Genomic DNA, 17,015 nt, shown 5'->3' on the forward strand with positions numbered 1-17,015 from the left:
TCAGGCGTGAAGAAGAGAGTGGGAAAGAGATGAAGAGTGGAGATCAGGCGTGAAGAAGAGAGTGGGAAAGAGATGAAGAGTGGAAATCAGGCCTGAAGAAGAGAGTGGGAAAGAGATGAAGAGTGGAAATCAGGCGTGAAGAAGAGAGTGGGAAAGAGATGAAGAGTGGAGATCAGGTGTGAAGAAGAGAGTGGGAAAGAGATGAAGAGTGGAGATCAGGCGTGAAGAAGAGAGTGGGAAAGAGATGAAGAGTGGAGATCAGGTGTGAAGAAGAGAGTGGGAAAGAGATGAAGAGTGGAGATCAGGCGTGAAGAAGAGAGTGGGAAAGAGATGAAGAGTGGAAATCAGGCGTGAAGAAGAGAGTGGGAAAGAGATGAAGAGTGGAGATCAGGCGTGAAGAAGGAAGTGGGAAAGAGATGAAGAGTGGAGATCAGGCGTGAAGAAGAGAGTGGGAAAGAGATGAAGAGTGGAAATCAGGCGTGAAGAAGAGAGTGGGAAAGAGATGAAGAGTGGAGATCAGGCGTGAAGAAGGAAGTGGGAAAGAGATGAAGAGTGGAGATCAGGCGTGAAGAAGGAAGCGGGAAAGAGATGAAGAGTGGAGATCAGGTGTGGAGGAGAAGAGTGGGGAGTGGAGAGCGAGTGCAGAGGAGATAAATGGGAACTGGGAAGCAGGAACAAAGAAAGAGAGGGGGGGGGGGGGGACAAAGCAAAAGAGTGAAGAACAGTGGCAGAGGAAATGATTGGGGAGCAGAAAGTGGGAACAGAAATGTAGAAGAGCAGAGATCAGCTGCAGAGGAGGAAAGCTGGGAACAGGGAGTGGGAGCAGAGGAATTGGAGAACAGGTACAGAGGAGGAGAGAGGGAACAGAGGTGAGGGGTGGATATCAGGCAGAGAGGAGAACAGTGGAGATCAGGTGCAGAAGAGGAAAGTGTGGACCGAGGAATAGAGTGGAGATCAGCAGCTAAGGCAGAAAGTAGGGAACAGAGAGTGGGTGAGAGGAGGAAAATGGGAACTGGAGAGCAGGATCAAAAGGTGGAGCGTGGGGAGTAGAGAATGGAAACTGAGTTGAATGGGGAATATGAGGCACAGGAGAGGAGAGTGGGAATAGAGGAAGAGAGTGAAGACTGAGAGCGGAGAGTGGACACAGAGGTGAAGAAGGGATATCAGGTGCAGAGGAGGAGTGTGGACAGAGGAAGAAAGGGAGGTCAGTGGCAGAGGAAGCGAGTGGAGAGCAGAGAGTGGAAACAGAGATGAGAAATAGTTTTCAGGTGCAGAAGAGAGTGTGGACAGTGGAATAAAGGGAGGTCAGGGGCAGAGGAAGAGAGTGGAGAGCAGAGAGTGGAAACAGAGATGAGAAATAGTTTTCAGGTGCAGAGGAGAGTGGGGACAAAGGAATAAAGGGGGTCAGTGGCAGAGGAAGAGAGTGGAGAGCAGAGAGTGGAAACAGAGACGAGTAATAGTTTTCAGGTGAAGTGGAGAGTGTGGACAGAGGAAGAAAGGGAGGTCAGGGGCAGAGGAAGAGAGTGGGAACAGAGATGAGATTTTTTTTCATATGAAGAGGAGAGTGTGGGCAGAGGGAGAGAGGGAGGTCAGAAGCAAATGAAGAGAATGGGGATCAGAGAGTAGAAAGTCTCTGGGTATCACGGGCCATTCCGTTTCAGGTACAGAGGAGGAAAGCTGAGAACTAGAGAGCAGGGACAATGAAGGAGAGTGGGGCATGGAGAGCAGGGACAATGAAGGAGAGCGGGGCATGGAGAGCAGGGACAATGAAGGAGAGTGGGGCATGGAGAGCAGGGACAATGAAGGAGAGTGGGGCATGGAGAGCAGGGACAATGAAGGAGAGTGGGGCATGGAGAGCAGGGACAATGAAGGAGAGTGGGGCATGGAGAGCAGGGACAATGAAGGAGAGTGGGGCATGGAGAGCAGGGACAAAAGAGGAGAGTGGGAACAGGAAGATAAAGTGGATTTTCATGCAGAGTTTTTACAGCTGCTATTTAGAGACTGTTGGAGAGCTGTAGCCTAAAAGACATACAATTTAATGAAGCTGGAAGCAAATATACTCTTCCAAATATGGAATTCATAGGATATGGGGACCTGAAGTGGGACATATGAGGACCTGAAGTGGGACATATGAGGACCTGAAGTGGGACATATGAGGACCTGAAGTGGGACATATGAGGACCTGAAGTGGGACATATGAGGACCTGAAGTGGGACATATGAGGACAGGAGATAGTGTACATGTACTATATTGATAATTATTGGGTGAGGATGGGTGTTAGGTCCTGCTTTTCATGGTAGAGCACCCTCATACTCTGTAGAGGTCCATTGTTCGGGGTTTAATCATTGACCAGAACATCTTTCTCAGAAGCAGTTGTGTTTGGATCGGAAGACCGTTGTGCTATTTTCTGGTAGCTCATCACAATTCTGTTTCCTTCTCGAAGTTCCGGAAGCAGTTCTGGAACCATCTAAGCCTCTCTTTTGGCCCATGAATGTTCACAGATTGATCGTTCTTTATAACCATTCCCCATGGTGACAAAAGCTTACAGCAAACAATAAAGGAAGATACTTTTCTATCGGACGTGACAAAGGCTGAACAATAAAATTCTCGGTGAGAGAAGACTATGCTGCCAGTTACTATCCTCTGGATTTTGTTGAAAATTGGAGTGTATTGTCTGACAATAGCTACAAATATTGTTCAGTGGCTGGACAGTATGTAAGCAGCTTGATTAGGCCGCAGTGTAAGAGGGAGCTACCAGGCAGGATTTATCTTGAAGTAAACCTTAATGTGGTTGTAAAGGCTGAAAGTGTTTAACATTCAGGGCTGGACTGGGACAAAAATTTGGCCCTGGACTTCATCCAGACTGGCCCACTTTGACATGTCTCTCCCATGGCGGCCAGACAACTCCCGCACCCCCCCCCCCCCCCTGGCCACCCAAGCCCCCTCTCCCCCTTCACTAGCCATTCTACTTTATTAGAGTAGAACAGTTGGTACTGGTACTTTTATAGGCAGTACCAGTTGGGAAGCTAGACATTATTTCACCCGGGGAAAAGAATCAGTTCGGTGCCCCTCCCCCTTATGGGACAAGTTTAGGCAGAAGTGAGAAACTCCCAGTCCATTGATGTTGTGTCAGCTGTCTGTCCCCTCCCCCATGCTCCTCTGGCATCCCCCCTGCTCCTCTGGCCCTCCCTGCTTCTCTGTCCCCCCCCCCCCCAGGTGAGCGATGCAGGGAGGAAGAGGAGGTGAGCTCTGCGGGAAGGGAGAGACAGAGGAGCGGAGGGGGGGCGGCGGTCCGCTGTCACTGAAGCCGGCCCACTGAGCCATTGGCCCACCAGGAAACTCCCTGTAGTCCCAATGGCCAGTCCATCTCTGTTTACATTACATTAACTTTCAGTGCCAGAGGATCTCCCCCTATACTTACCGAAGCCCCATCTCAATCAAGTGATGTGCAACAGAGCAGAGGCTCTCCCTGCTCTCTCCCTTCTCACTGAGCAGATTGGCTTCCACTGCTGTCAATCACATTCTGTGATGAGGGTGTGGGGGGGAGGGGCAGAGCAGAGCTGCCCTGTCTGTGTCAAAATACACAGACAGGGCAGCTCTGCTCTTCCCTGCCCCTCTGCTGGGGCGGCCACAGCCTGAGACATCACTGATTGTTAGGCGCCGGGCGGCCAGTGATTCTAGCAGCCAGTGCAGTCAAGTGAGCGGCATGCGGCATTACACAGCTTTGGTGTCCCTTCTCTTAGCCCGCCAGGAAAGCCCCATGGCGCACCACGTCATTAATTTGATTGACAGCAGTGGGAGCCAATGGCTGCGCTGCTATCAATTATCCAATGAAGAGCTGACTAGAGCTCAGGGAAAGCAACATAGGATGCATTAAGGTGGAAAAAACACTAAGCTTTACAACCCCTTTAACTTGCGAGCTATAAATAATAATTGACCAATTGATAGTAACATTTCCCCGGAATATAGCTCTTCATTGAAGTAACCCTGTAGACAAGTCTTAGGTTCCAATTGTATATGAGTACTATAGGCTCCATTGATTGTGGTCACCACCACTCGCCAATATCCGGCCAGTTTAGGGCATTTCCACAACATATGGAGCAGGTCAGCCAGGGATTGCTTACACCGTGTGCACACCAGAGTTTCCCTCTGCCTCCACTTATATAGCTTAACCGGGGTCCTATATGTCCTATACCAGTGATGGTGAACCTTGGCACCCCAGATGTTTTGGAACTACATTTCCCATGATGCTCAGGAACTCTGCAGTGTAGGTGAGCATCATGGGAAATGTAGTTCCAAAACATCTGGGGTGCCAAGGTTCACCATCACTGTCCTATACAGTGGAACCTCGGATTACAAGCATAATCCATTCCAGGAGAAGGCTCGTAATCCAAAGCACTCGCATATCAAAGCGAGTTTCCCCATTGAAGTCAATGGAAACAAAAATAATTAGTTCTGCATCGACTTCAATCGCATGCATTACCGCATGCGGCCAGAGGTGGGGGGCGCCGTAGAGCCTTGGAAATGGCCGGAAAGGCCCGAGGACAGCTCGGCTGACCTCGGCAAACCTCGGAAAGGCTCTGGAATGGAGTATTTCAGTGTCTTTCCGAGCATTCCCGAACGACGCTGAACGGCGCCCGGCTATGGCCGCCGAGTGTATCACACGGGAGCGCATGGGAGTGCGCCCGCAAGGTAACCCCCTCGGGAGAGAGCTTCCCAGAAAGGGGGTTAGCTCTTGTGGGAAGGAGCTGAGACAGCCGCCGTGGGACCCCAGAAGAGGATGTTCAGGGGCCACTCTGTGCAAAACTAACTACACAGTGGAGGTAAGTATAACATGTTTGTTTTAAAAAAATTTTTTTTTAAAACAAACCTTTAGTATCCCTTTAATTGCCAGAAAATGGATGTCTTCCAGCGTACCAGTATTTGAGGAATGGCGTTCCCAAGTAAATGATACAATACTAATGGAACAACAGGTTTACCACAATAGGGGTAAACTAGAAGTATTAGCTAAGCTGTGGGGACCCTGGTTGAAGGGGTTGTAAACCCTTACAGACCACTTTCACCTAAAGGTAAGTCTAGATTAGGGCTTACCTGTAGGTGGTGGAAATATCTCCTAAACCTACACGGTTTAGGAGATATTTACAATTCCCTGTGCGTCGATGTCTTCCGCGCATGCGCCGGTGTATTCGGTGCATGCGCACTTTAGAAAGGGCATGCGGTGCAGTTTCTAGCTGGGGTCATGCCATGACTGGCGGCGAATGCCCGAGTGACGTCACGTGACTCTGGCCAGTCAAAGTGCCGGAGGTTCGCGGCCCCAGACGGAAGAGGGGTGAAGAATGGACTCTTCCAACCAGCGAGGAAATCTGGGACATCGCAGGCTTCGGTTTCAGGTAAGTGACACATAATGGGCTACTATGCGATGCATAGTAGCCCATTATGCTGTACCTTTGCAGGGAAATAAAGAGGAAGTAACACCCATCAGGGTTTACTTCCTCTTTAACCAGGACTGTCTTTATTTTCTTTGGCCCCTTCTAGAATACTATAGAACAAAAGAGGAGGTAATAGATGGGTAAAATCACATACCTTTCAACTTTTTGAGATGGGAATGAGGGACACCTATCAGCAAAAGTATGCAGGCATAGGACACACCCCTTGTCACGCCCCCTTAAAGGAGAATTGTCAAAAAAACAAAACAAGATTGGTTAAACCCACAAGGGCTTTTTTTTTACCACTAATATTCCTTTATATTGACTTTTGGAATTTACAAATGTAGCAATTTAGAAATCAGATGAAAGGTTTAGCACTGGGAAACACTTTTTGAAAGATAAAAAGTACATATTATATAGAGCTATATGGATCAGACCAAAATGAGGGACAAATGAGGAGGAATGAGGGACAGAGGGACATTGCTCCAAATCAGGGACAGTCCCTCGAAATCAGGGACAGTTGGGAGCTATGTAGAATATGAAGATCTTTCCTTCCTAGGCCTGCTGTCTGGGAAGAATGTGAATGCAGAGTCCTGCCATCTGGGACGGGTATAGCTGTTGAGAGGTCCAGTACAAGACTTTATGGCCCTGACTCTGGGAGAGAAAGCCCAACCTGAAGAAGAGTCCTGTTCAGGGAAAACTGTGAGAGGTCCTAGCTATTGGCCTACTGGATGTACACCAGCCTATGACAGAGGCATAAAGAGTTCTAACCTGACCTGTAGGAAAGGTTAAAAGATATCACTAAGCAGAGGGAATTTTTTGCTGTTTTTTGGCATTCTGTACCTCGAATCCTCTTCCCTTACGCAACTGAGCCAATAAAATAGCAAAAAACAAATCGATGGAGTGGGAGAATCTCTCTGTCACTGTTATCTGGGTGCAGCTGAAAGACAAATCTCCAGGAAGGGAAAATAATGTGTTAAAAACCAGCAGGTCTCAAAGCGGTGGCCGGTCGGTGATTAAAGACACGTCCCCTGGCACCATCCTAGGCAGACGGGAATTCTCCTCGAAGGGAAGAACCTTCATTCAGTCTATTTAGCAAGGTTTCCTATGTATATGATATGAAGGGAAGCAGCTTCCACGTTCCAGTTGAACTTCTCCAGGAGTTGGCGGCACTCCTCCTTACTGTACCGCGTCACGTTGTACAGCTGAACTACCTGGAAAGAGAAGAGAGTATTCCATGACTCAGAGAGAGAGAGAAGACCCTTACATTGAGAAATTTGTGCCACTGCAAATTCATACTGATAATAAAGAAAGGTGGGAGGTTTGTATTGGGACTTTAAGGAAGTCATGGCCTGGTAAGGACATGTATTTCCTTCCCTGGGGACTTTAAGGAAGTCATGGCCTGGTAAGGACATGTATTTCCTTCCCTGGGGACATTAAGGAAGTCATGGCCTGGTACGGTCATGTATTTCCATCCCTGGGGACTTCAAGGAAGTCATGGCCTGGTAAGGACATGTATTTCCATCCCTGGGGACTTCAAGGAAGTCATGGCCTGGTAAGGTCATGTATTTCCTTCCCTGGGGACTTTAAGGAAGCCATGGCCTGGTAAGGACATGTATTTCCTTCCCTGGGGACTTTAAGGAAGTCATGGCCTGGTAAGGACATGTATTTCCTTCCCTGTGGACTTTAAGGAAGCCATGGCCTGGTAAGGTCATGTATTTACATCCCTGGGGACTTTAGGGAAGTCATGGCCTGGTAAGGACATGTATTTCCTTCCCTGGGGACTATAAGGAAGTCATGGCCTGGTAAGGTCATGTATTTCCTTCCCTGGGGACTTTAAGGAAGTCATGGCCTGGTAAGGACATGTATTTCCTCCCCTGGGGACTTTAAGGAAGCCATGGCCTGGTAAGGTCATGTATATCCATCCCTGGAGACTTTAAGGAAGTCATGGCCTGGTAAGGACATGTATTTCCATCCCTGGGGACTTTAAGGAAGTCATGGCCTGGTAAGGTCATGTATTTCCTTCCCTGGGGACTTTAAGGAAGCCAGGGCCTGGTAAGGTCATGTATTTATATCCCTGGGGACTTTAAGGAAGTCATGGCCTGGTAAGGTCATGTATATCCATCCCTGCGGATTTTAAGGAAGCCATGGCCTGGTAAGATCATGTATTTCCATCGCAAGGGACTTTAAGGAAGCCATGGCCTGGTAAGATCATGTATTTCCATCGCAAGGGACTTTAAGGAAGCCATGGCCTGGTAAGGACATGTATTTCCTTGCCTGGGGACTTTAAGGAAGCCATGGCCTGGTAAGGTCATGTATTTCCATCCCTGGGGACTTTAAGAAAGTCATGGCCTGGTAAGGACATGTATTTCCATCCCAGAGGACTTTAAGGAAGTCATGGCCTGGTAAGGTCATGTATTTCCTTCCCTGGGGACTTTAAGGAAGCCATGGCCTGGTAAGGACATGTATTTCCTTCCCTGGGGACTTTAAGGAAGCCATGGCCTGGTAAGATCATGTATTTCCATCGCAAGGGACTTTAAGGAAGCCATGGCCTGGTAAGGACATGTATTTCCTTGCCTAGGAACTTTAAGGAAGCTGTTAAAGGGAGATCCGGGTGCTTAATCCAGGGTTGAGAAGGATTTTGGACCGAGAACATCTCCACCTTTGGGAAGGTTTGTGGCAGAGACTTGCTAAAGTTCCGAGTGACACTCTGGTTGCTATTCCGGTGAGAGCGGCCTATCCAGATGCACTATACCCACTCTGGCTAGAGTGGCAACGCAATTTGTCTTTGGAAGCAGGACTGCTTCCGGAACCCAATTACAAGCCTGAATCCATTATTTACCACATCTTCTATCATCTTACCTACTACTACTTTTACCATTTTTACCCCGTTGGGTAATAAAGCACAAGAAAAGATACCTACAGTGTGGACATTGACTTTATTACAGCTCTCATCCAGTACCCTAGACAGTGGAGAAACAGAGGTAACATGCCACTCAAATCAAACCAGCAGCTCCTTCGAGGGTAGTGCTACACACCTTTTTTATATTATTAGTGATGCATTGTGTGCAAAGGCGAGTTCCCATGCAAGATCCGATGCCCAAAACGATATCATGGGTCAGTCCAACATCTTTCTGAGGAGGAGTCAAGGGATAGTCCTCCAAGACTCAAGCATATCACAAGCTGAAAGTGGCTATGGTGCAGCTAGGACTTTAAAGCGGAGCTCCGCCATTTAAAAAATATTAAAAGCCAGCAGGGCTGAACTGGGACAACAATTTGGCCCTGGACTTCATCCAGACTGGCCCACTTTGACAGGTCTCTCCCATGGTGGCCGGACAACTCCCGCACCCCCCTGGCCACCCAAGCCCCCTCTCCCCCTTCACTAGCCACTAGTCATTCTACTTTAATAGAGTAGAACAGCTGGTACTGGTACTCTTATCGGCAGTACCAGTGGGAAAGCTAGACATTATTTCACCCGGGGCAAAGAATCAGTTAGGTGCCCCCCCTTATGGGACAAAATTAGGCAGAAGTGAGAAACTCCCAGGCCATAGCTGTTGAGTCAGCTGTCTGTCCCCTCCCCCATGCTCCTCTATTGCCCCCCCCTGCTCCTCTGGTCCTCCTCTTGCTTCTCTGTTCCCCCCCAGGTGAGCGATGCAGGGAGGGAGAGGAGGTGAGCGCTGCGGGAAGAGAGAGACAGAGGAGCAGAGGGGGGCGGTGGTCCGCTGTCACTGAAGCCGGCCCACTGAGCCATCAGCCCACCAGGAAACTCCCTGTAGTCCCAATGGCCAGTCCATCCCTGAAAGCCAGCAGCTAAAAATACTGCAGCTGCTTACTTTTAATAGATGGACACTTACCTGTCCTGGAGTCCAGCGACGTCTGCAGCTGAAGACGAGCAATCGTTTGTCTATCTGCTGCCCCCACACCGCCATCCTCGGTGAGGGAATCAGGAAGTGAAGTGTTCCGGCTATGGTGACCACATTTCCAAACTGCCATTCAGGGACACACCCCCTCTCTCACCTTCCCCAAAAAAAAGATGGTCTCGGGGGTTTGATGGGCAATTTGGCGTTGGGATATTTGTCAGGTGAATGTGCCACTTGCCACCAGATGCAGTGACGCTTGCCACCCGTAGCCTGCCACCAGATGCAGTGCTGCTGTGACTCCCTCTACATGAGCCGCGTGTGTAGAAGTAAAGGAGTGGCGTCACTATCTGGAGAGTAAAGATCACACCAGTCCCTGCTGCTTGCCACTGGGTTCCGGAGAATAAGGAGGTGCCGAGGTGGGTGGGGACAGCAGTGCTGCACTAGGCGCAGGCCTCGCTCAGGGTCTCACTGTCTGAGAGTAAATTGTCACTGGTTGCAAGATGCCAGGCAGTGATGGCCCTAGCAACCAGTTCCGGAAATGTAGTTATTAGTTAGTAGGGGGTGGCTGAGTCCTCTATTTCCTTTCCGGGACATTGTATTGTCCCAGAATGAAGGTGCCCGGGACCAGGGACAGACATGTCAATTGCGGGACAGTCCCGGGTAATCCGGGATACGTGGGCACCCTAGTTCCGGCTTCACTGCCCGATTCCCTACGGTGCATGCGTGAGTTGCACAGTGCCGTCCTGACTGGTCCCCGCTGTGTTCTGGGAGACAAGTGTTTCTCAGAACACAAAGGGCGGGGGCGGGAAGTGAAGAAATACCCGCAGAATCCCTGCAGAGAGGACTCCCGGAAGTGGGTGCAAATACCTATCTTAGACAGGTATCTGCACCCCCCTCCCCCTGAAAGGTATCAAATGTGACACCGGAGGGTGGGACTGTTCCGGTGAGCGGAAGTTCCACTTTAGGGTGGAGCTCCGCTTTAAGAAAATAACCTGATCTAATCTCTGCTTCTGATCTCAATGCTTGTTCTAGGTCAGTGATGCAGAAAGCATTGTAGCCAGCCCAGATTTCTCAGGAGGTTCTCAGGGGACATTAGAAGGAGGTCCTCCATGGCCACCAGGGGAGTATCTCTAAAGATTGTACTCAAAGCTCCAAACTGTTTTGGCTGTAGACAATCCTAAAATCGTGGTCAGGTAATTAAGGGTGTGATGTTGTCTAGATATTTGGTTGATAACGTTTATGGTGTGAAGCTCACCCCCGTCCCAGATGTTATGGTGCTACAATTGACCTCAGTAATTAAATGAAATAAGTTCATGCCCCATGAAGTTCTTATCACACAGCTATGCGCCGAACACCATAGAGGAAGATGAGACATTTGTCGGCGACCCCCAATTCACATTCATCTCTGATATGAGCAGTTTGTTGATTTATTAGGAAACTGTCACCTTTAAGTGCTGGACAGCCCGTGTCACGTCCCCTCCGAAGAAACGCAGCGCTTCCTGGCATTTTTCTGGCGTCACGCCATGGACCTGCTCCTCCACCTGCAGCAAAGTAGATAATAGACATTAGATGTCACCTCGCTGGCTGCCCGCACCCCCATAGCGAGGCCACTGTGCTGAAAATCCAATCCCTAATTCCAGGGGGGGGGGGGCACTTGACCCCCCTAGCCCCTACCTGCGGACGCCCATGCCCCAGAACTGCAAAACAAATTAAACTTCACCCCTCAACCAAATTCCCTCCTCCCGCCCACCCAAAATGTTTATTAACATGCAGACCACTCGGTGTCCTCACCTCTCCGACCCGTCTCTGCAGTTCGCTGTGTGTAATCTTGCTGCTGCATCTTCGAGATGTAGATACTTGTGAAGGCCGACGGACAATCGGGGTCTCTCCTGGACCCAAGGCTGTGGGAGACAAAACTTGTTCTCTCCTATTGAAGCTCGAGGACCGTCTAGGGCAATTCACGGTGTTGGGCACAACCAGAAACTGATCCTTGGAGGATGTTGTTTTGGGAGGAGCTGAGCAGTGGGGAGTATCCACTAAAAGGTGCGGGGGCTGCTCACTCCCTCTTCTCATAGAGGACCTACGGGTCATAGGTGTTATGCAGTCCATATCTTGCCTACATGGCTCAGGTGTGAGCATCCCACGGGGCTTGTCATTTACCTCCCAGTCAGAGATGTTTAACATACTTTTAGACATACCTGTAGGTGCAATTCACAAGAATGTGAGAGGAAGGACTATAGAAGAATGACAGAAAAAAAGACCAAAGATGATGGTTGGAATATGAAAATGTGGCATGTATTTGAACTTTTCAGGAGCAGATAATTCTCCTGTTCCATGGCAGTGGCTGGTCCCAGTACAGCATCCTAGATTTGGCTGGGCTGCACTCTCCCTGTCTTTCTGTCCACCTGCAAGGTGATTGGTGTAGACACGGCCTCTTGGTGGAGACTAAACCTGTTTATAGCCTTCCAAACCCTCAGTGTTATGTTTATGATAGTGGTTGCATTTGCGCCTCAAGCTCCCTGTTTGCCTGCCTTGTTCCCATGCTCTAACCTTTGCCTTTGCTTGATCCCCATCCTGCCAGCTTGTTATCAACCTCGGATTGGACTTTGGACTACTTTCTGGACTCAGGCCTGCCTATTGACCATGGATTTGACCCTGACTATTCTCTGAGTGTTGCCTGCCTGAACCCGGACTGCAATTACAGCACTCTGCCGGTCTGCCGACCGCAAGTACCTGTTTGCCGTGTTTAACCACTTAAGCCCCGGACCAATATGCTGCCTAAAGACCCAAGGGGTTTTTACAGTTCGGGACTGCATCGCTTTAAAAGACAATTGCGCGGTCGTGCGACGCGGCTCCCAAACAAAATTGGCGTCCTTTTTTCCCCACAAATAGAGCTTTCTTTTGGTGGTATTTGATCACCTCTGCGGTTTTTATTTTTTGCGCTATAAACAAAAATAGAGCGACAATTTTGAAAAAAATTCAATATTTTTTACTTTTTGCTATAATAAATATCCCCCAAAAACATATATAAAATTTATTTTTTTCTCAGTTTAGGCCGATACGTATTCTTCTACATATTTTTGGTAAAAAAAATCGCAATAATCGTTTATCGGTTGGTTTGCGCAAAATTTATAGCGTTTACAAAATAGGGAATAGTTTTATTGCATTTTTATTTTTATTTTATTTTTTACTACTAATGGCGGCGATCAGCGATTTTTTTCGTGACTGCGACATTATGGCGGACACTTCGGACAATTTTGACACATTTTTGGGACCATTGTCATTTTCACAGCAAAAAATGCATTTAAATTGCATTCTTTATTGTGAAAATGACAGTTGCAGTTTGGGAGTTAACCACAGGGGGCGCTGTAACATTTAGGGTTCACCTAGTGTGTGTTTACAACTGTAGGGGGGTGTGGCTGTAGGACTGACATCATCAATCGAGTCTCCCTAATAAAAGGGATCACTCGTTCGATGCGCCACCATAGTGAAGCACGGGGAAGCCGTGTTTACATACGGCTCTCCCCGTTCTTCAGCTCCGGGGAGCGATCGTGACGGAGCGGCTATAAACGAATAGCCGCGCCCTCGTCCCGGATCGCTCCCCGAGGCTTATCGACCGCCGAATGTACCGGGGGGGGGGTCCCCCGACCCACGTCAAGCAAACACAGAGATCCACATCCTGTCAGGGAGAGGAGACCGATGCTGTGTCACTTGTGTGTACCTCCCCCAGTAAGTTCCCTCCCCCTACAGTTAGAATCACTCCCTAGGGTGCACATTTAACCCCTTCCCTGCCAGTCACATTTACACAGTAATCAGTGCATTTTTATAGCACTGATCGCTGTATAAATGTGAATGAGCCCAAAATAGTGTCAAAAGTGTCCGATGTGTCCGCTATAACGTCGCAGTCACGATACAAATCACAGATCGCTGCTATTACTGGTAAAAGAAATAAAAAAATAAAAATGCTATAAATCTATACCCTATTTTGTAAACACTAAATTTTGCGCATACCAATCGATATACGCTTATTGCATTTTTTTTACCAAAAATAGGTAGATGAATACGTATCGGCCTAAACTGAGGGAAAAAAATGTGTTTTTTTATATCTTTTTGGGGGGGATATTTATTATAGCAAAAAGTAAAAAATTGGGCATTTTTTTCAAAACTGTCGCTCTATTTTTTTTCTATTCTAAACCGCAGAGGTGATCAAATACCACCAAAAGAAAGCTCTATTTGTGGGAAAAAAAGGATGTCAATTTTGTTTGGGAGCCACGTTGCACGACCGCGCAATTGTCAGTTAAAGTGACGCAGTTGCCGAATCGCAAAAAGGGGCAAGGTACTTAACCTGCATATTGATCCGGGTCTTAAGTGGTTAAAGGGGTTGTAAAGGTTCATGTTTTTTCACCTTAATGCATCCTATGCATTAAGGTGAAAAAACACCTCGCTGTCACGGGCCCCCCGTTTTACCTACCTGAGCCCGTTCACCTGCTGTGCGCATCCCACGGCATCCTCTTCTCCACAAAGTCTGGCCGTTGATTGGATAGATTGATAGCAGTGCAGCCATTGGCTCCTGCTGCTGTCAATCACATCCAATGACACGGCCGCTGGGGGGCGGGCCGAAACATACACTCTGGGCTGGATTCAGATACGAGATACGGCGGCGTATCTCCTGATACGCCGTCGTATCTCTGAGTCCGGCGGTCGTATCTATGCGCCTGATTCAGAGAATCAGGTTACGCATAGATTTCCCTAAAATCCAACCGGCGTAAGTGTTACACCGTCGTATCTTAGGCTGCATATTTACGCTGGCCGCTAGGTGGCGCTTCTGTATAGTTACGCGATGAATATGCTAATTAGGTATTTACTCCGATTCAGAAACGTACGTCCGGCCGGCGCATTTTTTTTTTCGTCGTATACGTTACGCTTTTTCTGGCGTAAAGTTACCCCTGCCATATGAGGTGTAGCTAATGTTAAGTATGGACGTCGTTCCCGCGCCGAGTTTTGAAAATTTTACGTCGTTTGCGTAAGTCTTTTGCGAATAGGGCTTTGCGTAAGTTACGTTCACGTCGAAACCAATGAGGCTTTGTGGCGTAATTTCGAGCATGCGCACTGGGATTCTTTCGCGAACGGCGCATGCGCCGTTCACAAAAAACGTAAAATATACGGGGTCATCTTAAATTTAAATAAAACACGCCCACAACATCCCCATTTGAATTAGGTGGGCTTACGCCGGCCCACATACGTTACGCCGCCGTAACTTAGGGCGCAAGTTCTTTCTGAATACTGAACTTGCGCCCAAATTTACGGCGGCGTAACGTATCTGAGATACGTTACGCCCGCAGAAAGATCCGCTCATCTTTCTGAATCCGGGCCTCTGTGTCTATGGACGCAGCGTGTATAACAGGGAGCGCGCCCGCAAGCTAACCCCCATGGGAAAGAGCTTCCCAGAGGGGGTTAGCTTTAGCGGGGAGGAGCCGAGCCATGAGGATCGGGGGCAACTCTCTGCAAAACAAACTGCACAGTGGAGGTAAGTATGGTATGTTTGTAAATTAAAAAACAAAATCGAACCCATACAATCCCTTTAAGGTGAAGAACACAGAGCCAGCTATAGTGCCCGACCACCAACGCTAGACGGTAGGCGTGACAGAACTGAGGTGAAGAAGAGGGGAGGAGGTGGTAAGGGGTTAATGAACACAACGTATAGACACTTACCTCGACTAAGCATTCCTTTTCCACCTCTATATTGACACTGACCGAACCTTTTGCCCTCCTTTTCTTTGGCTCTTATGCTGAAAGAAATAAAAAAACTGAGTGTAACGGGAGGGCCGTGGGACCCAGAAGCTCTTACATAGATTGAGCCAGGAAATAAGGGACATATGTTGGATTGTTTTAACATGGGGCTGTAATCCACAATATATTCAAAAATGTCTGAAATAACTAATTACAGGTTGTTGATTCTGAACCCAACAGGTCAATAGAGTGTTTCATTCATGTGGGAACACAGACTGTTAAGGTGGTAATTAAGTCTGCTACTGTCATGTAAACTAACCTTAGTCTGGCTTCTAAAGACCCTTTCATTGTGTGATGCTAATTAACACTGTATTGTGTGAATTTCTATTGATGATAAATGTGTATTGTATATCAGGTGAGAAGAGCCGGAGTCATGATGTCTGACTTGTCAGCTGTAGCTAATTAGCTCATGTGGATTGTGTCAGACCCGGTGCCAGGAAGTCTACCCAAGATGTGTATTGGAGGCTCGTTAGGAAGCATTGTATAATGTTGTGGGTGGAGTTGAGTCATTGTTCAATATTTGGTTGCTGACTGTATATAAAGAGCCTGAGTTTACCATTAAAGGCCCAGATTCTCAAAGGGCTTACGACGGCGCAACGCCATGTACTCCGTCGTAAGTCCTAATCTGGCCTGTCGTATCTATGCGACTGATTCTTAGAATCAGTTACGCATAGATATCCATTAGATCCGACAGGCGTAAGGCTCTTACGCCGTCGGATCTTAAATCCAATTTTTTTTTGTCCGCTAGGTGTCGCCTCTGTCGTTTTCCCAGTCGAGTATGCAAATTAGCTAGATACGCGAATTCCCGAACGTACGCGCGGCCCACGCAGTAAAGTTACAACGTTTACGTTAGGCTTGTCCCAGCGTAAAGTTGCCCCTGCTATATGAGGCGCAACCAATGTTAAGTATGGCCGTCGTTCCCGCGTCAAAATTTGTAAATTTACGTTGTTTGCGTAAGTCGTCCGTGAATGGGGCTGGACGCCATTTACGTTCACATTGAAACCAATGACGTCCTTGCGACGTCATTTGGAGCAATGCACCCTGGGATATTTTTCGGACGGCGAATGCGCAGTACGTTCGGCGTGGGAACGCGCTTAATTTAAATGCTCCACGCCCCCTACCCGGCTAATTTGAATTAGGCGGGCTTGCGCCATGTGATTTACGCTACGCCGCCGCAACTTTACAGGCAAGTTCTTTGTGAATAAAGCACTTGCCTGTAAAACTTGCGGCTGCGTAACGTAAATGAGATAACGTCACGCCCGCGGAGTTTCACGCACATCTACGAGAATCTGGGCCAAAGTGTCTATTCGTTTGAACCAGAAACAGAGCTGTGTGTCTCGTTTCTGGGGAATCCATATGGGCCATGTTCGTCTGCCGGATTGTGGAGTGTCGATATGCTGTCGCGGGTTGGTGGAATGGAATATCGTAAACGGCGTTAACCCCTGACCGTTACACTGAGTATGTGAGAAGTATGGTCACTACCTTTTACTTGGAGGTAGTAAGAGACTTACTCTTTCTGCGTGTCGTCATTCCTAAGAGAAAGCTTCTCCAGACGATTGGACAAGTGCACAGAAGTACACGCATGGGCAATGTCCTCTGGGCAGATGGCGGCAGCGGGAAAAGATGCGATCTTCAGAGTCCGCTGACTCTGTCCTCTCCAGAGGTTGGCGTCTAACCTGGAGGAAGGAATTTAGAAAAGTCTAAATATTATGAAGAGAACGTTTTTACTTCTCATCTGAAAGTTATATTGGCACCACATCCCTTTAATTGGTAACAATTTCAAAGAAATAGATAGGGGTTTGGGATTTTTGAGGTGCAAAATTACAACAAAATGAAAAAATATTTATTTATAAAAGTTAAAAATGACAGAATATAAAAAATCCATTCAGTTATATGTAGCACTTGCCCCCAAAGGAGCTGCTGTTTGTTTTGAGTGGCA

General features: G+C 48.0%; 1 protein-coding gene across 1 annotated transcript in view; it reads right to left on the reverse strand.

Annotated features, from left to right (window-relative positions):
- Window positions 1–6,263: 6,263 nt before the first annotated feature.
- LOC120933812 (activated CDC42 kinase 1-like) overlaps window positions 6,264–17,015 on the reverse strand; it is a 44,994-nt gene continuing 34,242 nt past the window's right edge. The window contains exons 8-12 of the mRNA XM_040347209.1: window positions 16,588–16,752; window positions 14,999–15,075; window positions 11,078–11,484; window positions 10,732–10,827; window positions 6,264–6,640 (exon numbers count right to left, since the gene is read on the reverse strand). Coding sequence (XP_040203143.1) covers window positions 6,515–6,640; window positions 10,732–10,827; window positions 11,078–11,484; window positions 14,999–15,075; window positions 16,588–16,752 — 871 coding nt within the window. The 3' untranslated portion in view covers window positions 6,264–6,514. The remainder of the gene's footprint in view (window positions 6,641–10,731; window positions 10,828–11,077; window positions 11,485–14,998; window positions 15,076–16,587; window positions 16,753–17,015) is intronic.

Source organism: Rana temporaria, chromosome 3, assembly GCF_905171775.1.
Source record: "Rana temporaria chromosome 3, aRanTem1.1, whole genome shotgun sequence".
Classification (NCBI taxonomy): Eukaryota; Metazoa; Chordata; class Amphibia; order Anura; family Ranidae; genus Rana; species Rana temporaria.